This window comes from Ambystoma mexicanum, chromosome 6p (assembly GCF_040938575.1).
Source record: "Ambystoma mexicanum isolate Mex_15411 chromosome 6p, UKY_AmexF1_1, whole genome shotgun sequence".
In the NCBI taxonomy this organism is placed as follows: Eukaryota; Metazoa; Chordata; class Amphibia; order Caudata; family Ambystomatidae; genus Ambystoma; species Ambystoma mexicanum.
In genome coordinates, this window is record NC_090935.1 from 558447565 (window position 1) to 558472700 (window position 25136).

The 25136-nt window shown below is 50.1% G+C and overlaps 1 protein-coding gene across 3 annotated transcripts in view; it reads left to right on the forward strand.

Moving 5' to 3' along the window:
• Positions 1 to 25136, forward strand: part of SREK1 (splicing regulatory glutamic acid and lysine rich protein 1) — a 338699-nt gene that overhangs the window by 154562 nt on the left and 159001 nt on the right. For all 3 annotated transcript variants that reach the window (XM_069627375.1, XM_069627376.1, XM_069627377.1), the window contains one exon: positions 10049 to 10179. In XM_069627375.1, the coding sequence (XP_069483476.1) occupies positions 10049 to 10179 (131 nt within the window). The remainder of the gene's footprint in view (positions 1 to 10048; positions 10180 to 25136) is intronic.

Below are 25136 nucleotides of genomic sequence, written 5' to 3' on the forward strand. Positions count from 1 at the left end.
AGGGCTTTTTCCAGACTCCCTACTCAGCCTCTGAGGGAAAGACGGCATCACACGCCCCTTTGAGTCCACGTGTCTCCGGTGGAGGGGGGGGGGCAGGCTTGCCCTCCATGCACATTGCTGGTGCCAGAATTTCACAGACCCCTGGATCGTGTCCATAGTATCCATAGGGTACCGCCTGCCCATCTCAGCCTCTTCTCCCTCCTCCCCTCCACTCCCATAGGTTGGGACAGCAACTCTTTTGGTGGAGATCCGGTCGCTAGTAGAGAGCCAGGCAGTGGAGGAAGTTCCAGCCTCCCAGCTAGGCTTTGGCTCCTACTCCAGGATTTTCGCCATTCAGAAGAACCAGGCAGGCCTGAGAGTTGTGCTGGACCTTTCCACCCTCAACCTCTACTTAGCTATAAAAGCTGGCGTAACCATGTTGAAACTCTGCAGGGCTGAGACATTGGACAGGGGAGACTAAATGTGCTCCCTAGACCTGACGGATGCGTACTTACACGTCCCAATCTGGCAGCCCCATCGTTATTTCCTACTTTTCAGAATCATGGGCTACCATTTCCAATACAAAGTCCTTCCGTTTGGCTTCAACTCGGCCCCCAGGGTCTTTACCAGGCTCATGAACGCTGTAGTGGCCCTCCTCAGAGCACAGGGCCTCCTCATCTACCCATACCTCGGCGACTGGCTCGTCAGGGCTACATCTTCAGAGGCGGTTCATCACTCCATGCCCTTATGAACACACTGCAGGACCTGGGCTTCTCGCTCAACCTCAAGAAGTCACAGCTGCTCCCTACGCAGACTCTTGACATTTGTGGGGCTTGTTTGGGACACATGCTTTCTCAGCAGAGAAGTGACCTCGACATGGTGGTACAAACATCTCCTGGGTCTACTAGCGGCGGTTCTGTTAGCCGTGCTACACACCAGACTAAGGATGAGAAGGATTCAGCTGCACTTCGCGGTCTCATGGAATCAGGAGCGCGGTTCACAATCCGATGTGATCAACGTTCCCGCATCTCTCCACCTGGACCTAACTTGGTGGTCCATGGACTGCAACCTACGGACAGGCAATCCCTTTCGGCCGCCCCCTCCGCAGACCACCATCACCACAGACTCCTCGCTCGAGGGCTGGGCAGCCACCCTGGACGATCTCTGGATCCACGGCACCTGGACTCTACAGGAGCAGGAATACCACATCAATTGGTTGGAGCTGAACGCCTTCTGGCTAGCGCTTAGAGCATTCCTCCCACTTGTCGGGGGCAAGGATGTCCTCATCCAGACAGACAACTCGACCAGCATGTACTACGTCAACAAGCAGGGAGGCACCAAATCCCCTCCTCCTGTGCAGACGAGTGATAAGCATGTGGGAATGTGCCTTGGAAAACCAAATTTACCTCTCGGCAGTCCACCTCGCGAGGGAATCCAGCCTTGAGACGGACAAGCGCAGCAGGCTGGGGGGGCACAATTAAGAGTGGCAGCTAAATTACTTCGTTACTCAGATCTTCAACAGGTGTGGTCACCCCCAGGTGGATCTCTTTGCCACCTGGCACAACAAGTGTCCCCAGTTCGCATCTTGGCAAGGGCAGGGACCCGCCTCGGTGGGCGACGCATTTCTCCTACAGTGGACCGGCATGAAAGCCTACGCCTTTCCGCCCACTCCCCTGATCCACAGGGTAATCTGTAAGATCAAGGAGTCTCACCGACTCATCATCCTGATAGCTCCATGGTGACCGGCCAGGCCACGGTTTTCGGATCTCCTAAGCCTCTCGAAGGTGCATCCCATACATCTTCCGACGGGTCCAGCACATCTTCTGGCGCAGCAGGGGGGGGCAGAATCATCCAACCCTCGCCAGGGAAACTAGGCCTCACAGCGTGGTACCTGAGCACGTAATGCTTCGACACCTTAGCCTCTCACAGGCCAATCTGGAGATCATACAGGGAGCCGGGAGCAAAGCCACCAGGGCCCAGTACAAGAGCAAATGGAGCAGGTTCTGCCACTGGGCAGACTCCAAGGGAATTGACCCCTTGACCTGCAATTTGGACGACATGCTCTCCTTTTTGGTGCACCTCGCTCATTCGGGAGTACAGGAAGACACCTGCCGTACCTACCTTGCAGCCATTGGAGCTTACAGGAACTCTGAGGAAGGCAGTTTTTCCTCCTCTGACTCTATCGTCAAACATCTGATGGGTCTCGCTAGGCTCTACCCGCCCGTCAAGAGACTGCACCCTATGTGGGACCTTAATATAGTCTTGTGCGCCCTGGTGCACAAACCTTTCGAGCCAATGGCATCTGTGGACATTACTGATCACCATCAAGACGTCCTTACTAGTCTGGCTTACCTCGGCTCACAGAGTCAGCGAGATTCAGGTCCTAGTTGCCACAGAACCATATACCAACTTTCACAAGGACAAGGTAGTCCTGCGGACGCACCTGGCATTTCTGCCCAAAGTTCCATCTGCATTTCACTTGAACGAGGAAATAGTCCTTCCTACGTTCTTTCCCGATCCCCAAGGACTAAGCACCGAGAGTGCTGCAAGGCCTTGATGTCCGGCGTGCCCTAAAAATATTACTTGGATAGGACCAAGGGCTTCCTCAAGTCAGACGCCCTGTTCTCCTTGGTTGGCGGCTCAAGGTCAGGCTATCCGGCCTCTAAGGCTTCCATATCCCGCTGGATGGTCTCTGCCATCAAAGCAGTGTGTGAGGGTCAGCACAAGCCACTCCCGGCCAACGTCCTTGCCCACGCAGTCAGGGCCAAGGCAACAGCCATCGCATTCCAACGCCATGTCCCCTGACAAGTCATAAGCAGGCAGCCACTTGGGCCTCTTCCTCTGCTTTCTGCAAGCATTACTGTTTGGATGCCGGCTCTAGATCTGATGCCGCTTTCGGACAGGCGGTTCTCGGGAACCTATTTGCTTAAGGAAGGTCTCCTCTCCATCCTGGGGCTACGTTCAGTTGTAATCGCCATACAGTATAGAGGAATGGGGACAGGACATAAGAGTAATTATAAGTTACTCACCGTAGTGACTAACGTACTCTTAGTCCATAGTCCCCTCTCCTCCATACGTCCCACCAACCACCCCCCCTAATACTGGTGTCATTAGGCAATGTTAAATCTATTTTCGACGCGTCCATGGGGACTGAGGCGTGGTGCCGGAGGGCGGAGTCAGGGCAGCGCATGCCTCAAATTTAAAGGAAACAAAGGTTTTTTTCTGGTGAAAAAGTTTGTCTCCTGTCCCTTGGAAGGGACGCCCATAAAGTATGGAGGAAAGGTGACTATGGACTAAGAGTACGTTAGTCACTACGGTGAGTAACTTATAATTACTAGGGTCTTTGTCTTGATTAAGCAGAACCGTCACCAGGGCCGTCCGAGCGTACTCTGGGAGGACGCCAGTCGAGTTGGCCGCCTCGCACATGCTCCTCAAGTGGGTAATTAGAAGACCAGGGAAGGTATTGTATAATGTGGCTTTGATGCCATCTGTTCCCAGAGCCTTACCATTTGGGAGGGGACAAATAACTGAGGAATTCTTCGTCACTGGGGGGGATCTTTTACCCCAGGGCAATTGTGTCTAAATATCGCACTGTCATCATGTCAGCCGTCGACTGTGCAGAATAGTCTCCCATAATATTCCTGCAAAGTGTCATTTATTTTCCCGGAATCCCTTGTGAGTTCCCTGTCTGGCATCTCGATTTCTAGGATCGGGTTGAAGTGGCGCTCCTGCCTGATAGCCCATGCAAGGGTCCTACTGGGGCGGTCTGTCTCCCCATATCTGGCGGTTATAATGGTGTCGCCCCGGTACCGTTCCTCACTGTTAATTAGTGTACGGATCTTCTCCCTTTTTGAGCTCCAGCTCAGTCAGAAGCTCCGAAGACTCTCTGAGCTTGGCGGGTCTGTAGGTCTTTTAGTTATGTTTCCCTGGAATAGATAGATTTACGAATACTTTTGAATACTCCACCCTCTTGGGAGATGCACCATCCCCGAATATAAACTTTAAAGGTTTCACCATACAACTCTAGGGTCGGGGACTGAGTCTACGTTTATTTGTAAGAACTCGATGATGGATTTATGTAAATCTTCACGTAATGGTATGTCCTCCAGGGCACAGGCTCTGAATCTCCAATTCAGCTGTTTAGGAGGGGATTCCGGACCCGTGAATTGAACAAGAACTGGGGAGTGGTCAGATAATGTCTGGGGTAGTATCTGTGCCCTGCGGGTTACCCGGGCCAGCTCTGTGGACATATGTATATAGTCTATCCTGGACGAGCTCCCGTGGACACTTGAGTAGAAAGTGAATTTGCAACTGTTGGGGTGTTGGAGGTGCCACACATCAATGAGGTCGTAGTCTGCTGCAAGGGATTTCCATTTATGGGCTGCCCTTGGAAGGGAGGTTTGTACGGAGGAGGACCTATCCAGGAGGAGGGACAGCGCTATGTTATAATCCCCAGCCCACATCACCTCATAGCCTAGGAAGGAGCGTAGGTGCTCAGAGCAAGTTAAGTTTGAAAAAAGTCTGGACAGTTGTATTAGGGCCATATATATTAATAAAAAGAACAGACCAGCCCGCTATCATCCCAGCTACCAAGACAAATCGGCCCTCTGTGTCTGTCCTCTGGGTATGCAGTTTAAATTCCAAAGAGCGGTGTATATAAATTGCTACCCCTCCGGAGTGGGATGTGTGGTGAGCCATATCTGTGGATGGCCCACCCTGCCATGGATGGTAGTCTGTGATCTTTGCCCAAGTGGGTCTCCTGGAGGCAGAGGACATTTACATGGTGGTTGTTGGCATAGTTCGAGATCAACCTGTTTTTTTTCCCGCCATTAGTGAAGCCTTGAATGTTCCATGATACTAGTGTTACATCTGTGTTAGGTGTACCTAGCCTCCGTGGGGTCATGTCGGGGTCCAGGCTGAGATGTATAACTGAAACGTGGTGTATGCCAGTTTTAACTTCTAGACAGTGAGCTAAAATCTTGTAGAATGCTGTGTGTACCCAGAGTCGTGAGTCAATGGAAGCCAGTCACCCGCCGCTCCCTTGGGGAGCTGTGTTGCAACATTCAACAAACCTCGAACTCTGCCCCCCCCCTCCACCCCGCCCCAGAAACACCAATCTACCGTCCCTCTAACACCCCACCCGCCCCCCCAACAACATAATACAACTACACCCAACAGGAATACTTTGCCACTGGGCATGGGGGGTGCCAGCGCCAGCTGTGCCTCCTATTGTCTTGAGGCGTTTAACCATATCAGTTACTCGTCATTTACGTTCCTTTATTTAGAAAGCGACTCCAGTAACTGCCATGTGAAGTGCGAGACATGGCCCGTGGGGAGCCTCGCCATTCAACTGAGAGGTGGGATTATCTTCCATCTGCGTCGTTCAAGGGGAGCCTCGAGGGGAATTTATTTCTCCTGGATCTCCCTTCAAGGTCTTCATTCGTGGCCACGAATCTTTGTACCATTTGTAGGGAGGCGACCTCACGTTGAAGCACGACACTTTTATCCTATCCATCCCCGATTCTATGTTCTGCTTCAGTCATCATGACAAATAGCTTGTCGATTTGGATTACACGTTTAGGCTTCAATTTTGGCTCTGAGGTTGTCAGTACTGCTTTTTAACCCCTGAAGGGTTTGGTTGCGAGCCGAAATGTCCAACTGAGAAGAGCCATGGTTTCCTCCTGTTTTGGTGGGTCCCAATCCGATTTGGCAAACTGCTCCATTTTCGACTGTCTTTTTTGCTTTCCCATTCCAATAGGTCTCCCCGATGTCGAGGCGTCATTTGTGGTGCTGGGGTCCCTTGACCTCCTTGGGGCTACCACACCATCTCGGCCGGGATATGGGCATTACGAGGTGTCCCCGCTGGATGTGGTGATAAAGCAAAGGTATATCACCACGTATTCAGCTTGAACTGGCCCCGGCTCGGGGTGTCTGGCATATGGAACGGAATATTCAGGCCCAGGGTGACTGTAGATGTGCAGGTATTGTAAGCCTCAGGCTTGTGCCAACTCCTCTGGGATAGATATGGTGCCCTAATTATCGCTGGAGCAGAAGGTTGACCACAGCTGGGGCTCCCTGGGGAGCATTCAGGAATCCAGCCTGGTAACAGCCACCTCGGGGGTATTGAAAAGAGTCTGCGGTGCTAGGGGTGGGCTAGGCACGGCCAGCATTGGTTAAGGTGGGCGGGGTTGGACCCACGTGGTCCGGCTCCAGTTGTATCCCCTATGATCTTGCAATCGGTTGTCCCGCCAGAGGTCAGCAGGATGCGGCCAACGGGTATGTGCCTCGCTGCACTCCTATGTTCTCCTTTCCTTATGCCTGTAGTCTAGTTCCTCACCTCCCAGTGATCGCGGTAGCTCAGTCCCAGAGTTAATGTTGAAGGGACTCTCAATCTGGGTGTGAAATAGGTTCCCAGGGCCCGGATCATGGGGGGAGCGCCTTTTGTGGCTATTCCCCACCCCACTCACCATGGATCCAGTAGTGGTTCGGCAGCGTAAGCCACGCTCCGGGCCGGCCCCCGCTGTGCTGTTGATGGAGCGCCTCAGTGCAGGATAAGGTTGGCGAGGTCGCCAGGGTGGGTCTTCCGCCAAATCAGTGGTGCTAAATCCGGATGTCCCCCGCGCTGGGTAGTGCTGCACCCGCAATGGATCTGGAGCCGCCTCCAGAAGCAGGTGGGTTCAGTGCCTCTCTGCAAGGAGGATGTTGGTGGCGCGCTACGCCAGGCGCTTCAGTGGTCCGTGGGACAGCCCCTCTGCACGGATCATGGATCCAGGAGCCCCACGTAGGAGACGAGCGGATTGCGCGCCGTGTGCACCACGGGCAAGATGCTCGATGAGTAGTGGCCAGGGCTCCGCAAACACCCCTAGCGCGCCCGCAATAGAGTTAGGGCAGACCAGCAGAATTCGGGTCCCCTCCCAGGAGGGTGACTATGTAATTTCTATCCGATCCTGGAGGCGGACGCCCCCTGCAGCGGGCGGGCTACGGCCCAACCGATGTCTCTGCAGCAGCCGGTGGGGGTTGGGCTTCCCGCCACGTTTTGGCCTTCTTCTCGCTGTGGGGCCGTGAGTTTGGATGGATGGCTTGCTAACTATAGGGTCCACAGGAACGCAGTGACACTCCTGGATTCTGTGGATTTTCTGCTTTGGTGCAGCGTCTAATTCCGGCTGGCAGCTACTTGGAAGAGCAGATGATATGCCATTTATCGAGGCCTCAGATGGAGCACTTTCAGGCTGCAGCTATTTTGCATGCCCCCGCCACCCCCACCTTATGTCCAAAGGACTTCTCGGTGACACTGCACTGAAGGTGGTTTTTGTCACAATACAAAAGGTAGATGCCTATGGAGTTTGTCAGACTCCAGAAACAAAGAAAACACAGGGTCCAAATCAGATCAAAAATACATGAGTGAGAAAAGGGTCTCACTTACTCCAGAATAAAATCTGCAAAAGAGCTGGGGGTCTGTTGGGGAGAATTCTCATAAATGTGCTTATTCCCTTCACCTTGGAGACCCCCAGCAACTTTGCTGGATTTTGAGGACTATGTTTTTTTCCCCTGGAGAGAGTGTGAGCCTTTTTTCCTACTCTCGTATTTTGATGTGTTTTACTCTAGTGTTCTTTGATTATGGAGTTTTAGATAACTCCATATGCATCATCCTTTCATTGTTGTCACACAGCACCTTTAGTGCAGTGGCACAGGGATGTCCTTTGGACTTCCGAAGGTCTAAATACCTTCTCTGGGTACAACTAATGTTTCCCAGATAATGTAAAGTTAAATTGACTAGTAAAGTCTTTTTAAATTCATAGACTCAGCACACACTATCTTCCTATAGAGTGCTGGAGGGGGGTTACTTAGTATCCCCTATGTCTAAACACTCTTGTAGCTGCCAAAAGCTACCCTTTCCCATTGACTGGTGGCAGTAGTTTTATAACAAACTACCATGATTTTCCGACCTCGAACACTGGTAGCTAAAAATCGGGGCGCCATGTTTTTCAATATGGCGCCCAAGACACCTCTGTAAAAACAGACTCTGGTCTCTTTGTGGAAAGGTCCTTCTGGTGTTTAACTCTGCGCTCCAAACCAGGTTTGGTCTCTGTTTGTGAGCCTTTAGCGGCCATAAGGACTAAAGTCCGCCCCTGGCATCTGAGTGTCTGGGGTGGGCAGGAAGTGAGGGAGGAGCTCGAAACTCCCTGTGCTTGGTCTCCTAGGAAACGCAAATGCACTCTGGCGTGATTGGTTGGCTGACTGTCCGGCAAGGACAGCCACCCTGCTGGGTGAGTGACATCTAGGCTGGAATGAATGGGAGAAAACTGTTTAAAAGGAGAGTCTCCAGGACTGGAAGGCAGACTGAAACGAAAGGCTGCTGCAACAACTGGACTGTTGGCTTACGCGGTGAAGCCCTGCTACACCTCCGAATCGGCAGATTTTCAGTCGACAGAAAAGCTCTTTCAAGGACGGCTTCTTCCGTTGAGTTGGTGGGACCAATCAGCTCAAGACACCTGGATCCCATTCTCAATGCTGGTTAAGGTTTAGCCAGGGAGAGGGAAACCAGTTTGTGTCTTGAAGCAATGGCTACTGAACCAAAGTGACTCCATTGTGTTTGTGTGATCCCGCGCAGTTCAGGAGTCCCCCGACGTCCTCCCTCTTGTCCCCATGACTGAGGCTCAGGAACCAACGTCTTCAGCTGCATCTTTTTGCTTCACATTAAGGTACTGTGCCATCCGGTTGAGAGATCCTAACTCTTGAGGTGAAATTTTGTGAAACTTTCTGAACTTGCAGGCCTAATCAGCTTGTGACCCAGCATATCATTAGTTTTCGTCTGAACTACTTCAAAAAACTTTTACAAAGACTTCTCCATTTGTACCAGAACTGTTCTGTCCTATCCAAGAACACACGACTATTGACTTTGGCCTGGCATATTGAATCGAACTGGCCCTCCAGGTACACTGAACCTTTGCATTGCCTAAAAGAAGTATTTTCTAATCCATTGTACAAACTTATGTCTTTCTACTCCTATTGAAAGTAATTGAAGTGCCATTTGGCTCCTTTTTCAGGGGAGCTCAAATTTTCCCTACAACTTGTTTTGTGGTGTAGTATATTGGTGTTGAATATTGAGTTGATTTCTACTAATGAATGTTTTCTAAATGATTGTGTAAATAAATGTATAAGTATTTTTTAACAAGAAACCTTTAGTGGAAGGGTCTACTTGAACCACTGCGATTGTGATACTTCTGTGTAACTTCCTTTACTGCTCACATTCCCTCTTGAAATATGCCTGGCTGCTCATCTCGCTACCAAAAAGTGTGTGGTACAGACTTATACCAAAGGTTGGTTTTTGCTTACACCTGTAGTCCTAATTGTGTTTGGTGTTCCCAGAGGGTACTGCATGCAATTCTGCCTAACAGGGTCTCTAAGGTTGAAGGGAATTAGCACAGAAATGAGAATTCTCCTTAACGAGGAGGACTTTGAGGCTGGATTTAAATAGAGTAGTACGGAGTAGTAAATGGAATAGTACATGGAGGTGTGCATTCCTGAGTAGGGGAGCGAGGAGAGAGAGCAGAAACGAGTAAGTACTCACCTGTGCTTCACTGGTTACTGAGGTATATGCTTTTTACTTCTAATGGGGGAAATGTCTATAATTCTTATTTATAGAAGTGTGACAATATTTGACCAGTGGGTTTACTTGCTTAGTGTTTTTTAAAGGCTTAATAAATCATTGTATATTTTTGTACTTTCCTGTCTAACTTGAATTATTACTCCTCTGTGGACTCATTGTAGCACTCGACCACTCACAACCCTCTTGAGACTAAGCCTTGCCGCTTTGCTTCTTTACCTTGATTGGATTTGGCTTGGCTCCCTCACTCTCCCTGTTCACCAAATTGGGTGGCCTCACAAAATTCACCACCCAGGGTTCATTTTGGAAATTGTTCTGAACAGTAATAATCTTGGTCTACCCCCACTGTGCTTCATCCCTAATGGTGTAATGGCTTTAAGCATTGTTGTTTGGATTAGTAATGACTGAAAAGCTTCAGCAATATTGGTGTTAACCTTCGATATTATTTTTTTTTGTTTATAGAATAAACCATTCTAACAATGCAATAGTCAAACCTCCAGAATTGACTCCCCAGGCTGCTGCTAAGGAGCTTGAAGAAGTCATGAAGAGAGTAAGAGAAGCCCAGTCATTTATATCTGCAGTTATTGAACCAGGTAGGCACAATGAACTTAATGCTTTTGATGATAGTTTGTTCTCCCACTCACTTATCCTACCTCATAATTACTTTTAACATGCGAATCTTGAATACTTCAAAGTCCGGCCCATTCAACATCCAATGAGTCGAAAGATAACACTTTTGAGCATGTGCAAAACAGATATCTGCTTTGGTCAGATACTAAAAACCCCACACTCACGTGTGCCTTATCCACCATTGTTAGGGAGATCTATAATGGTTATGCTTAATCCCTTCTCCTAATGAGACCCCCAGCACTTTTTGCTGGATTTACGGACCTTTTTCTTTCTTGAATGAGGGGAGCCTTTTTTCCCCTCATTCATTCTTATTTGCTCTGACGTTTCGGAACTCAGTTCTTTTTGTACTGCCTTATTCTATGCAGTCTGCTTTCCTCCAGATCTGTTAAAGGCATCCCAGTTACTTTTGCAGCACAGCGCATCCTTTTTGTAGTGTTGTTGAGAACCCGTTGGGTTCTCAGTTTTATACCTTTCTTACTTTCCTTAGAACTACTGCTCTTACGGAAAGAGGGATACTTTACACCCTTCCTAAAACATATACTTATGATTGATTAGCATACAAAACCTTATGTGGAGTGCTAAGGGGATACCTAGTATCCCCCTTCTCGCTGCTCCTGTGACTTTCTAGTCACAGTGACAACCCCACAGTGATGGCTTGTGGCAGTTGTGTTCTACCAGCTATTGTGATAATTTATACCGCAGACTGTTCACAATCCTGTATATGCACAATATGGTCACCTATGTTCTGACATGGTGGCTCATTTCTTTTTTTTCTCCATTTCTCATGTGGTTGTCCTTTGTTAGCCCTTCGTCTACCCTACTGGCATGGGGAGGTCTGTGTGTGTTTTGCCTTTGGCAGGAACCCTTGAGTGTCCCTACCTAGACTCCAATGTGTCTGTGAAGGCAGGAAGAGGAGGAGGAGGAGGAGTCTGCCCTATTTCTGCCAGAGTACCTGAATGGAACCAGTTCCCACTGGGGGTCTGGCTGGCCTGATTGGACAGTCACCCGCCCCTTTCTCTAAAATGCTGAGAGTTTGCAGAGAAGTGAGTGGGAGTGAGGTAGAAAGCAAGTTGGCCACGGGAACAGAAGATCCGAAGACGTCCAGAGACTCCTCTAGACCCTTCCAGTAACCGTGAAGTGACCGCTGCTGTCCTGATTCTGTTTTCTTATCGACAGAGGAGCTCAGAAGAGGACGACTCCTTCCCTTTGGCTGGTGGGACCTACCAGCACCAAGACGAACTGCAGATCGAGCCATCCCCGAGTTGCTTTGACCTTCCAGGGCTGCAAACCGCAAATACCCATTTGCAGTGCAACGTCTTTGCAATGCCGAATCCATCCAGAACTTTGAGCTCCTGTTGGACTTCCAGAGGCATGATCCTACTCATCCAAGTCCCGACACCAGAGTGCAGGACTTCAGAATCGAAGATCGACGGGGCAATAAGCGTCCTTTGTTGGAGCTGATAAAAGGGCACCAAAACCACAGAACGACCAAGGGGACTGAAGAAATCCATGCTGAGGGCCCTTTCTAACGACTGCTGCTGTGACATCCCATTCAGAGTCCTTCCTTTCGTCACCAGGCTGGGGAATCGGGAGACAGGATCTGTTGCTGCTGCACAGGAGAGAATCCAGCTTCAGTTTTTTCTTCTAACCTGAGGACTCCTGCACTGCAGTTCGAAGGTCCTGTGCTGCTACGGGCTCTTTCTAAATCAGCAGCACTTTGCGGTTTCAGCTACCGGTCAATAGCACCACCGTGGTTCTTGGACACTTGATGGGCTCCCCTTGCTGCTGGGGTCCGACACTTTGTTGAGGTGGCTCAGGCTTGGGTCGTCCTGCCTCAGGAGGGTCCTCAGGATCTTCCTGGAGCTCAGGTCCGGCTTTAAGACAATGCACTAGTTCCTGATGTTCCTGACCCCTGGCACTCGGTTCCAGCAGCAGCAAGGAAGCACAGCCAGCAGGGCGAGGGGTTCCGCCAAAGTTCATCGCCAGAACCCCTCTCCCCTGCCGGAACTCCTCCCCCCGTGTGATTGGCTGACTGTCCGGCAAGGGCACCCACCCTGCTGGGCGAGTGGCAGCTAGGCTGAAATGAATGGGAGAAAACTGTTTAAAAGGCGAGTCTCTTGGCTTGGAAGGCAGTCGGCCACTGGAACGAAAGAACCGAAGACGAACTGGAAGAGGACGGCTGCTGCAACTCCTGGACCATTAGATTGCCTGGTGAAGCCTTGCTGCAGGTCCAAATTGCCAAGTTCATCTCGACAGAGAAGTCCTTCAAGGACGACTTCTCACGTTAAGTTGGTGGGACCAATCAACTGGTAGGCCACCTGGATACCATTCTTGGAGGTGGTTGTATTTTCCTCAGTGCTGCAGGAAACCGAATAGCCAGGGAGGAGGACTATCGGAATCAAAAAAATTGCCACTTTGCCAGCTTTGTGACCAGTCCCCGCGCAGTGCAGGAGTCCACAGACATCCTCCCGCTTGTCCCCACGATTGAGGCTCAAGAACAAAGAGATCTGCAGGAACTGCCAGGAACCAACATCTTCAGTTGCATCTTTTTGCTTCACCTTAAGGTACTGTGACCTCCGGTTGAGAGATTCTAACTCTCGCGGTGACATTTCATGAAACTTTCCCAATTTACAGGCCTAATCCGCTTGTGACCCAGCATATCTTTCTTTTTCATCTAAACTACTTCTAAGAACTTTTACAAAGACTTCTGTTACCAGAATAGATCTGTCCTATTCAAGAACACTAGACTATTGACTTTGGCCTGGCCTGTTGAACTGAACTGACCTTCCTGGTACACTGAACCTTTGCTTTGCCTAACAGAAGTGTTTTCTAATCCATTGTACAAACTTAGGTCTTTCCATTCCTATTGAAAGTAATTGAAGTGCCATGTGGCTCCTTTTTCAGGGGAGCACAAACTGTCCCTACAACTCAGTTTGTTACTGTAGTGTTTTGGTGTTTAATATTGTTTTTTTCTACTAGAGCATGTTTTCTAAATGATTGTGTAAATAAATGTATATGTATTTTTTACCAAGAAACCTTGAGTGTGTCTACGTGAACCACTGTGATTATGATACTTCTGTGTAACTACATTTACTGCTCACATTCCCTCTTGAGATAAGCCTGGCTGCTCAGCTTTCTACCAAAAAGTGTGTGGTACGGACTTATACCAAAGGTTTGTTTTTGCTTACACCTGTATTCCTAATTGTGTGTGGTGTACCCAGACGTTACTGCATGCAATTCTGCCTAACACCTTCCAAAAGTATGTTCCCTGGGAAACCATTGCCAAGGAGGCTACGTGGGCGTCCCCATCAGCTTTTTGTAAGCAATATTGCTTGGACCTGAGCTCCAGGGCCGATACCCAATTTGGCCAGGCTGTTCTCAAGAACCTTTTTCAGTAGATTAGTTTCCATCCACCCGTTTTACCTGTGAGGTGTGCTTGGGAGTCTCCCACAATTATGGTCTAAACGGGACACAGGAGTAGGACTACCTTACTAGTGTAGGAAACTATTGCGGGATTTGGAGTTGACAAAATTGGAGGTAGATTTGCGATCAAGGGTAAAGTCAAAAGCTTGGTTGACATCTCCACATAACGAGTCTATCTGGATTCACCTGGGCAAGCTATAGATTAAAATTGGACCAGAAAAGGGGGTTAGGGCGTGGGGACCATAGACATTGATTATAGTTACTGGCAAGTTGTTAATAATAGCTTCTCTAATGATCCTACGGACTTCGGGATCTTTGTCTTAATCGGGATCTTTGTCTTCTTTGATTAATGTGAAGTTTAGGTGTTTATTGATCAAAATAGAGACACCACCTTTTTTGTCTAGAGCATTGGAGAAGGAAAAGTATGGCTGTCCAAGAGGCTCCGATTTTTGAGGTTTTCGTGATCAGAGCTCAGATGAGTCTCTTGAAGACATGCAATATCTGCTTTAATTTTTGTAAGTTGGGTAATTATCTTGCTGCGTTTAATGGGGTCATTAAACCCTTTGACATTCCAAGTAACAAACTTAATGGACCTTTGCAATAAAAGGGTTGAAAATGACAAAAGTGAAGAGTGCAGTGAAAGTTAATCCATTAGCGTAAGCAGATATAAATGATTTTAAGGAAAGCAATGAGCCAGTGGAGCAGTGGCATCCAAAAGTTGTGGTATCCCCGGAACATGGGGGGGGAGGGAGAACAGAAGCGCGGGGGGGTCATGACAAAAGAGGGAAAGACAATTGAGAGTAAGTAAGTGATGTGTTAGTCTTGATATAAACAAGAGTAATATAAAAGGAATGAGGTGAGTTTTATCAGACTAGAAATAAGAGTATCATGGGGGATACCAGAGTACAGAGACGGAAGGGAGCCTAAGTGAAGAGGAGTTTAAGAACAGGAGACGAGAATAAAGTCAAAAGTTAGATACATGGCACAGTAGCTTAATGTGAGGCAAAAAGATGCAGCTGAAGACGTTGGTTCCTGGCGGTTCTTGCAGATCTCGCTGTTCCTGAGCCTCAGTGGTGGGGACAAAGGGGAGGACGTCGGGGGAACTCCTGCACTGCGCGGGATCGTTGTCGGAGCAAACAAAATGGAGTCACTTTGTTCAGTAGCCGTTACTTCAAGACACAAACTGGTTTCCCTCTCTGGCTAAACCTTAACCAGCATTGAGAATGGTATCCAGGCATCTTCTGAGCTGATTGGTCCCACCAACTCAAAGGAAGGAGCTTCTCTGTCGAAGTGAGGTCTGGAAATTCATAGTTGCAGCAGGGCTTCACCGGGCAAACCAACGGTCCAGTGCTTGCAGCAGCTGTCCTCTTCCAGCTCTTCGGTTCTTTCGTTCCAGTGGTCGACTCGGCCTTCCAGTCCTGGAGACTCGCCCTTTAAACAGTTTTCTCCCAATAATTCCAGTCTAGCTGTCACTCACCAAGCAGGGTGGCTGTCCTTGCCGGACAGTCAGCCAGCCAATCATGCCAGAGTGCATTTGGGTCTCCTAGGAGACAAAGCACATGGAGTTTCAAGCACCTCCCTCACTTCCTGTCCACCCCAGACATGCAGACGCCAGGGGAGGACTTCAGTCCTGAAGCTGCCAAAGGCTCACGAACAAAGGGACCAAACCTGGTTTGGCGCGCAGATTTAAACACCGGACAGACTTTTCCACAAAGAAACGGTGAAAAGATGACCGGAGTCTGTCTTTAGAGGGGTCCTGGGCGCCATATTGAAAAACATGGCGGCCCCGATTTTTAGCTACTGGTGTTCACGGTCAGGAAAAATCATGGTAGTTCGTTATAAAACCACTGCCACCAGTCATTTCAATAGAAAAGGGTAGCTTTTGGCAGCTACAAGAGTGTTTAGACATAGGGGATACTAAGTAGCCTCTCCACCTCTCCAGCACTCCATAGGAAGATAGTGTTTGCTGGGTCTATGAATTTAAAAAGACATAGTAAAGTCAATTTAACTTTACATTCGCCGGGGAACAATCGTTCATCCCAGAGAAGGTATTTAAACCATGGGAAGTCCAAAGGACATCCCTGTGCCACTGCCCTAAAGGTGCGGTGTGACACAACAATGAAAAGATGATGCCTATGGAGTTTTTTAGATAACTCCATAATCAAAGAACACAAGAGTAAAACGCACATAAAAATACATGTGTGGGGAAAAAAGGCTCTCTCTCCAGGTAATAAAATAAAGTCCTCAAAATCCAGCAAAGTTGCTTGGGGGTCTCTAAGGTGAAGGGAATAAGCACATTTATGAGAATTCTTCCTAACACAGGCCCAAGTTAGGGCCTCTATTTTCCATCGCACCCGGCTCAGGTTCTCATACCAGCACGTGCACCGAGGGTGCTCCAGCTACCGGCCTACAGGCCGAGGGATCCTCTGATCCTCCCGGTGACAGTGTTGAGGGACCGGAAAGGTTCATGTACCAGGTATTCACCCGAGGGGCTCCGCCCTTGTACCAGCATCATGTCTGAGGGGCCACTCCCTAGTACCGGCAATGCGTCAGAGGGGGTGCCTAAAGGCAGCTCCCCCGGGCTGAGGTTGTCACACCTACCGGGTCTGGGCCCGAGGAGCAGGGTAGGCCTTGCGATCCACACTCTAGTCATGGAGGAGGCTGGGTCCAGCGAGCTGAGCAGCACGACGCAGGCACGTGACAGCTTGACAAAATGGCAGTCGTGCCAGACATCAGCACCTGTCTGAGGCCATTCCAGGAGTTTGGTGAGGAACGAGTGTCGAGGTGGGACTGGCCTCAACCAGGTACGTGGCCTACAGCCTATGCTTCTTTTGCACAGGGCAGGTTCCCGCTGCGTCTGTATGGGCAGGGTGTGCAGCGGCTCCAGCAGCCTCCCGCTACCCTGACTCTATCCCCTACCACTCCTCTGGCCTGTGAAGACCGGTTCTTTGTGAGGTTCCTCTGGCTCATGAAGTCCCCTCGGATGGGCGTTATCCTCAGGGATGCCATCAGGGACGTGCTCCCTCCAATGTTTCCAGCTCCTCCGTCGGCGGCCCCGGCCCCTGCGCAGCCTCTGCCTCCGGCCCCCCAGGCGATTCCTCAGGTGGTTCCGTACCAGCCTACTCCACAGCCTCCAGTCCCGGTACCCCAGCTGCAGGCTCCAGCTACTCCTCCACCGTCACAGGATCCTCCTGACCCACAGAATAGGACACTCCGTTTTTGTTTTTCTGATTAGGATTTTGTGTTTCTTACTGTTTAATGAAGTCTGGTAAACTCCATAGGCATCTGCTTTTTGCATGGTGACACAAAGCACCTTTTGTTAAGTGCCACTGGAGTCCACAGGACTTCTCTTAATATTTAAATACATTTCCTTGGATGACTTGCCTTTTCTTTTGTAGGTCCAGCACACACCACCCTATGTGGAGTGCTGGGGGGGTCAGGGGGGTGGGTTACGTAGTAACTACCTTTCCCACTTCTCATGTAGGATGAAGAAATAGTGTTATGGCTCATGTAACGTTCTGTTACACTAAATTAAATGGCTGTGGCAGTGGTTTCTTTTTTTACTATCTTTGTGCAATGTATCTCCAGGCTGATTTCTCAGCTGCAGTACAGCATCCAAGGGTGAACATTTTCCCAAAATGGCCCCATCTTCTTTTTTCGCCATTTGTTGCCAAATAGTTCTTTCTGGACCTTTACTCCGTTTGAATGGGATTTGAGTCCTTTGTGCATTTTGCCTTTGGCGGGATTCAGCCTGGAAGCACACGCATGCTCCAGTGTGTCTGGAAAGGCAGGAAGTGAGCGAGGGTCCCTGATCTTCCCTGTCCTTTTGTCTCTAGGTGTACCTGAGTGAAACAAGTTCTGGTTGGCCGGCTGGCTGTCCGCACAGACAACCATCCTGCTGGGTGATTGACAGTCTAGGGCTGTGAATGAATGGAACTTGCTTAAAGGCAAGGGTTTTGGGACTAAAGGCAGAATCATTCCTCGGATGTTGTCCTCCAGTGGTTAAGATGTGAAGAGATACCAGCAGAACCCTCTTAGACTGCAAAGTGCCCGGTGAAGCCCTGCAACTGTGCTGACCCTCTTTGTGTTTCGTCTGGGAAGACCTGCAATGGACGACTTCCTCCTTTGGGCTGGTGGGACCAACTAGCCTTAAGACACGCTTCATTTTGGCGCAACCCCCGTCTTGCTGTCTTTTTCCAAGGCTGCAGAATCCCAATGCCCGGGTATCCCTGACCATCATAGTGCATTGTCTTTGGAAGTGCAAATCTGGCCAAAACTTCCTGGGCATCCAGAGGACCCTGCAGAAGCAGGAAATATTCATCCAGAGTCCTCATCCAAGTCCAGGATCAATTAACTTCCAACCATAGCTTAGTTCTTCTTTGGTGCTGAGAAAGACGCCATAACCACAAAAGGCAACTGAATCGAGGAAAATCCATTGCTGCAGAGTTCTTCTCGAGTGCTGCCGCAGAATTCCGCCAAGCATCCTCCATTTCTTCACCACGACCAAGGACCAGGTACAAGGCCTGCTACACTGCAACAGGAAGGCATCCAGCTGGAAGCAACTATTTAGTTCTCAGGTAGTGTGGGGCTTGGGGTACATCTACCTTTTGCCAATTGTGGTGCTTCTTAGCTTGGGCAGTACGATTTTAAACCCCTTTTGAGTTGACTTAACTCACCTGCACTGGCCTCCCTGCTGGTGCTTCTTCAAGGTGGCTCCTGGTGAGCTTCTGTGATTTTTCTACTGAACTATTGACTATATCAAAACATTTTCTAAGGGAGCATCCAAACTTTGAACTGGCCCATTGACTTTGGCTGTCCTGGCTCTCTAAAGGGCCCCCTTCTGAACCGATTGGCTTTGGCAGTGCTTGTTCCTGTTAGGGAGAATTTTTATTTCTGTGCTAATTTCCTTTAACCTTAGACTCCTAGATCTTTTGATGGACTCGCGGCTTTTTAATTTTTACTCCTGAGTGGGACCTTTTTTTCCACTCCCGAGTTTTCCCGACAATGATTTTCTATGTTCTTTACTATTTAATTGAGTCTGGTAAACTCCATAGGCATCTGATTTTGCATTGTGACACACAGCACCTTTTGTGCAGTGCCACTGAGAACTCCCTTGGACTTCTTTTAATGTTTAACTACATTTTCTTGGGTGAACTACTGTTCCCAATAATAGTAAAATGACCCCTGTCTGTTTTACCTTTACTTTATGGGTCCAACACACACCACCCTATGTGGAGTGCTCGGGGTTACCTAGTAACTCTTTTAACCCATTCCTCGTGTAACATTTTGTTACACTAACTCACTTAAATGGCTGGTGGCAGTGGTGTCTTTTTTTTTTTTTACTACCTAGTGACCTGTATCTGCAGACTGATAACTCGTCTGCAGAGCTGCACCAAAGCGTGACCATTTTCTCAAAATTGCCCCGTCTTATTTTGCCGTTTCTTGTTAGTTTATTCTGGGCTTTTACTCTGTTTGCATCAGGTTCTAGTCCTGTTTTGCCCTTGGTGGGCTTCAGCCTTGAAGCTCTCCCAGGCTCCATTGTGTCTGGCAAGGCAGGAAGTGAGGGAGGGTCCCAAAACTTCCCTGTCCTTTGTCTCTAGAAGTTCCTGAGTGAAATCGGTTCTTACTGGCCGACTGGGTGTCGTGGAGGACAGCCCACCCCGCTGTGCAATTGACCAGCAAGGATTTTGGAACTAGAAGCGGAGTCGACCACTGGAAGACAACATCCAAAGCAGATTTGTTCTTAAACTGTGCTTCTGATTGACTAATTGATGTTCTGTGGCTCCCCCCCCCCCCCCACTGGTCCCCCGTGCTTTCTGTGGCTCCCCCCCCACTGGTCCCCCGTGCTTTCTGTGGCTCCCCCCCCACTGGTCCCCCGTGCTTTCTGTGGCTCCCCCCCCACTGGTCCCCCATGATTTCTGTGGCCCCCCCACTGGTCCCCCATGATTTCTGTGCCCCCCCCCCCCACTGGTCCCCTGTGATTTCTGTGGCTCCCCCCCCACTGGTCACCTGTGATTTCTGTGGCCCCCCCCCCACTGGTCCCCCGTGATTTCTGTGGCTCCCCCCCACTGGTCCCCCGTGATTTCTGTGGCTCCCCCCCCCCACTGGTCCCCCGTGATTTCTGTGGCCCCCCCCCCCACCACTGGTCCCCCGTGATTTCTGTAGCTCCCCCCCACTGGTCCCCCGTGATTTCTGTAGCTCCCCCCCCCCCACTGGTCCCACGTGATTTCTGTAGCTCCCCCCCCCCACTGGTCCCCCGTGATTTCTGTAGCTCCCCCCCCCCCACTGGTCCCCCGTGATTTCTGTAGCTCCCCCCCCCCCCACTGGTCCCCCGTGATTTCTGTAGCTCCCCCCCCCCCCCACACTGGTCCCCCGTGATTTCTGTGGCTCCCCAGACCCCCCTCTGGTCCTGTTCTGTTGCTCCCCCCATCCCACTCTGGTCCCCTGTGACATTCTGTTGCATTCCCCCACCCCACTCTTCTCCGTGACGTTCTGTTGCCCGCCCACCATCTGCCCCTCTTACCCTGTGATGTTAGACGGCGCCCTCCCTGGTCCCCCGTGAGGTTCTAAGGCTCCCCCGTTGGGTAGAATTCTCATAAATGTGCTAATTCCCTTCACCTTAGAGACCCCCGGCAACTTTGCTGGACTTTGTGGACTTAATTTTTTTTTTACCTGTAGAGTGTGTGAGCCTTATTTCCCCCACTCTCACGTTTTTTATTCTTCTGTTTTTTAATTGTGGAGTTTTAGACCACTCCACAGGCATCCTCTTTTTAGGTGTGTCACACAGCATCCTCAGTGCAGTGACACAGGGAAGCCTGTCAGGCTGTCCCAAGGTTTAAATGCCTTCTCGGGGATAAACTACCGTTTCCCAGAGAAAGTAAGTGAAATTGACTTTACTAGTCTTTCAAAATTCCTAGACCCAGTAAACACTATTTAATAATGCACCCATAACTGAGGCTCAGGAACAGCGAGATCTGCAGGAACTGCCAGGAACAGACTTCAACTGCTTCTTTTTCTTCATTGTAAGGTACTGATAAAACCCAACCGTGAGAAATTACGTCTCACTCACGCGCCGAGGTCCCTGCTATTGTTTTTTTTCTGCCCAGATAACTCTTCATAAGACATTGTTTGTCTTTATACCGACTTTGTCGGTTATTTCCCCTTAAGTCACTTTGACAGCGATTCAAGCAACTTTGGCCAAGAATACGGGAAGTTTCGACGGTGGTGGATTTCGGTGCCTAAGATCCGGCGGCTGAGCCATCCATGTGGCCGGGCCCTCTGGCCGGCCACACAGTAGGGAGAGATGGGTCGGGTAGCCATATCTTTCGTTATGTCTCTTCTCTTTCCCTCTCTTTGCCCTCTCGGTCTGGTCATCTTTGTCTATACCTTTCGCTATGGAAAGGACACCATTTAGGTTCTGCCCTAAGTGTAGGGTCAGGTATCCGTGGAAAGACTAGCACATAATGTGTAATTCTGGTCTACCCCTAGATCACGACGAGTAGCGGCGTGCGGCTTGTGAGCTCTTTCGGCCTAAGACCTTTAAGGAGACCCGTGTAAAGCGGTGCGCCGCGTACAATATGTCGCGGGTTGAACCCTCTTCCCCCACTGCCACACCCGCCGAAAGTGACGGTGCCACTGATGATGACCAGACATCTGCGTCGAATGTCATTGACCTTGAGGCGGATGCTTCTAGGTCCGCCACAACCGTCCCCGACCCCTCTAGGCCTGACGTAAGTCTCGCTTCAGGGACAACACCCAGCGACAAGGGCATACAGAAACAACGAAACACTAGGCACACAACCCCACTACCGATTTCGACGGTTCCGTCGAAAAAAGGTGAAAGCGCCAACAGGACCGCTGAAAATTCAACGGAATCCTCTGATCTGGTAGATCAGCCTTCCCCGCATCCGCAGCAACGTCTTGCGACTAGGCACTCAATAAATAAGGGCGCTACCTCTAAATCGGGTTTACATGCTGAAGATCGATCTGACGCTACGGCACCCCCTAAGACCCCGGTAGGCCCGAAACCTACTCCTAGGCCTCCTAGCCTTTCCACAGGCAAAATCCACAGATTGGCCCTCTGTTGCCGCGGTAGGCGGTAAATCTACCGCTGACCCATTGATTTGCGCAGATTCGGCGGAGATTGAGGATAGTATTGTGAGAATGACTTCGGCGGTTGGGCTCACACCTAAGACACCTTTGAAATGTGCCCCAGTACTCGCGACACCTACAAGGACACTCAGGACCCTCTGTCCAACACCCTTGGGGACAAAGTTCGACACCAAAGAGAGGAAGACAATGTTTTTCCACCTTTGGGCCCTTCTGCTTCCTCTAAGTAGACCAGGGAGAAGTTGGAAGGATGCATGGACCGTCTTGAAAGGATTGTCTTACGTTATGAGCATCCTTCCCCTAAAAGGTCTCGTGAAGACCCTCTTTTGGGGTCAACTTCACGTTTACAGGAAAATCTTGACTCTCAGCCTTCCGCTTCTGTCCAGCATGAAGATGTGGTCCAGATGGACACTTACCAAGACATCTACGACGAGAAAGAAGACCCTTCCTTCCTGCAAGACTACCCTGATGACCAAGCGGATGCTATGGACAACTGAGAAGAAACCCAGCAAGTGGAGACATGGACGCTCTCCACGAAAGATCAGGACACTGATGTCCTATGCCTGGGTTCTCTCCCCCACCCCCCAATCCGGCCCGCCAGGCCTTGCCTGTAGATTATCAAATGGCCTTCAATCTTAAGGAAGGCAGCAGAGCACTTTCAGATCACCATCCTGGAGGCGGTACCCGAACAAGATTTTGTGGAGGACATTCTCAAAGAGAAACTTCCCCTCAAGCCAAGCCATTCCCCTCCTGAACTCTGTTAAAAGAAGTTTTCCCCCCCCTCCGTGGTCACGCCAGCTGTGGAAAAATTATTTCGACCAGCTCCTACGGACCCTCAATATATTAAAGGCCACGCCACCCCCGACTCCTTGGTAGTTACTACCACACGGAATCGGGCAGGGGTACCCCTTGCTATGGGGGGGGGGCGCCTCCGGATAAGAAATCTAAAAGGTTGTATGCCTTAGGGAAGTGTTAACTCGGCAGCTGCATACACCACACGCACAGCGGATAACACTATGCTGCTTGCCAGTTATGCAGACGCACAATGGAACCTTGTACAAGGTGTCAGGAGGTTCCTGAATCCGCTAGGTCCAGACTTCTCACCCTCGTGGCCAAGGGTCTCTGGACACTGCTGAGACAGCAGGCAGGTCCCTGGCCCAGGGCACACTACTCAAGCGCCATGCTTGGCTCCGCAACTCGGGGTTCAAGCCTGAAACACAGGATGCTCTTATTAACAAACCCATAGAGACCAATCTCTTCGGGAAAGCGGTCGGCGATGCTCTGAAAACGGTCAAAGAGCATGAGACTCTTAAAATATTACAACAAATGACTCAAAAACCTCCTCCAAAGGGGAGGCGGTTCTCGTCGGTTCTTTTGAGGGCAATCCTGTGCAGGTCAAAACTAGAATACAGGAAACTGGAACTCTGGGCAAACATCTGGAAGCCCCACAAACTACCCATCTAGGGGTCAATGACTCAGCAGAGGCCCCAACTCCAGAGGAGCCGCAGCCTCTGGTCAGAAATGACCAACGGATCCAGGTACCCTCCCATGTCACCCCGGTCGGGGGGCGTTTAACATCTTTCCTCGCGGCATGGGAGGGGATAACTTCAGACCAGTGGGTCATAAAGACGGTCGCCCACAGGTACTGCGTGGAATTCGCCCAATCACCACAGTTGAGACCGCCACATTTGCAACGCCTTTCGCCGGACCATCTGCAGATCCTGAATCAAGAGGTGGAAGCGCTTCTGGGAAAGAACACCATAGAAGCCGTCCCTATTCTTCAGGTAAACAAGGGCATTTATTCAGTGTACTCAAAAAGGACCTCACCATGTGCCCTGTTTTAGACCTGCGCCCAGCAAACAAATTTATAAAACCTCGTTTCGTATGGTAACGCTACAGGAAGTGATCCTACTGTTGAAACAGAGGGACCACATGGCAACATTGCACATGAAAGATGCATACTTTCATAGTTCAATATTGCCAGAGCACAGGAAATATCTAAGGTTCATGATAGAGGACAGGCATTACCAATTCAAGGCGCTCCACTTTTGCATTGCCTCTGCGCCAAGGGTGTTTACAAAGGTCCTGGCAGTATTTGCAGCACACCTGCGCAGACTATTGGTCCCGGTTTACCCTTGCCTCGAAAACCGGCTCATAATAGGGGACTCTTACGACACATGCTTTTTTTAACACCCAGAAGACCGTAGTCCTTCTGTTCAGTCTGGGATTCTCCATCAACGAAAAGATGTCCAGTCTAGTCCCCAGTCAAGTAAAACAATTTCTGGGCGAAGGACGGCCGCGTCTTCCACCCCAAAGAGAGGGTTCAGAAAATGCTTTTTCAGATCCCTCAATATGTAGCCAGTCGGGAGGTGATGGTGCGCAAGGCCAGGCAGCTGCTAGGCATAATGGTGCATATACTTGGTTCCCCACGCGCGCATGCGTCCCATGCAATAGTGGCTCAACAGCCAGTGGTGTCAGGCCAGCGGACAATGGGAAGATCTGGTAGTTGTCTTGCCAGACCTTGTTCTGTCTCTGCAGTGGTGGTCGAAGGAATACCTCTTGAACGGGGGAAGTCCTTCACCACTCCCGCAGTGGAAGCCTCTCTCACAGGGTGGGGGGGCCTCACCTGCTTCAGCAGACAGTGCATGGAGTGTTGTCCCCACAAGTAGCATCTAACCATATAAATCTGCTAGAGCTATTAGTGTCCAAGGGATTGAAAGCCTTTCAGACTCCACTGCAAGGGAAGACCGTTCTGGTCCTGACAGCACCACGGCCATGTATTACCTAAACCAACAAGGGGGCACACACTCTCCAGGGCTATTCAAGCTGTCCCAAAACATTTGGATGGGGGCTCTCAAACACAAGATGTTTCTGTTGTTCCAACACGTTCCAGGGGAATTCAATCCAGAAATGGTGTGCTGCCAATTACCTCTGCCTTAATGCCAGTAAGATTAAGATTCTACTCATCGGCACACCCACTCCCTCCTTCCCTGCAGCTCTCTGGCCGGCCTCTCTTGGCCCTCTTCCTGCTCCCACCTGCAAGGCTAAAAACCTCGGGGTCATTTTCAATTCCACACTCTCCTTCTCTCCTCACATCTGACGTCTCTAAGAAGTCACACTACCAGTTGCACCTCCTCAGAGGTATTCTTCCTTTCCTCTCCTTCCCCCAGAAGCTCACTGTCTCCAGAGCTCTGGTTCTCTCTAGGCTGGACTATTGTAACAGCCTCTATCTAAATCTGCCTGCCTCTAGTCTCCACCCTCTGCAATTTATCCAGAACAGGACTGCAAGACTTATCCTTGGCCTCGAGCCCAGGGATCGTATCTCTCCAGGACTGAAATCTCTGCACTGGTTCCCAGTGACTGCGAGGATTAAGTTCAAACCCGTCTG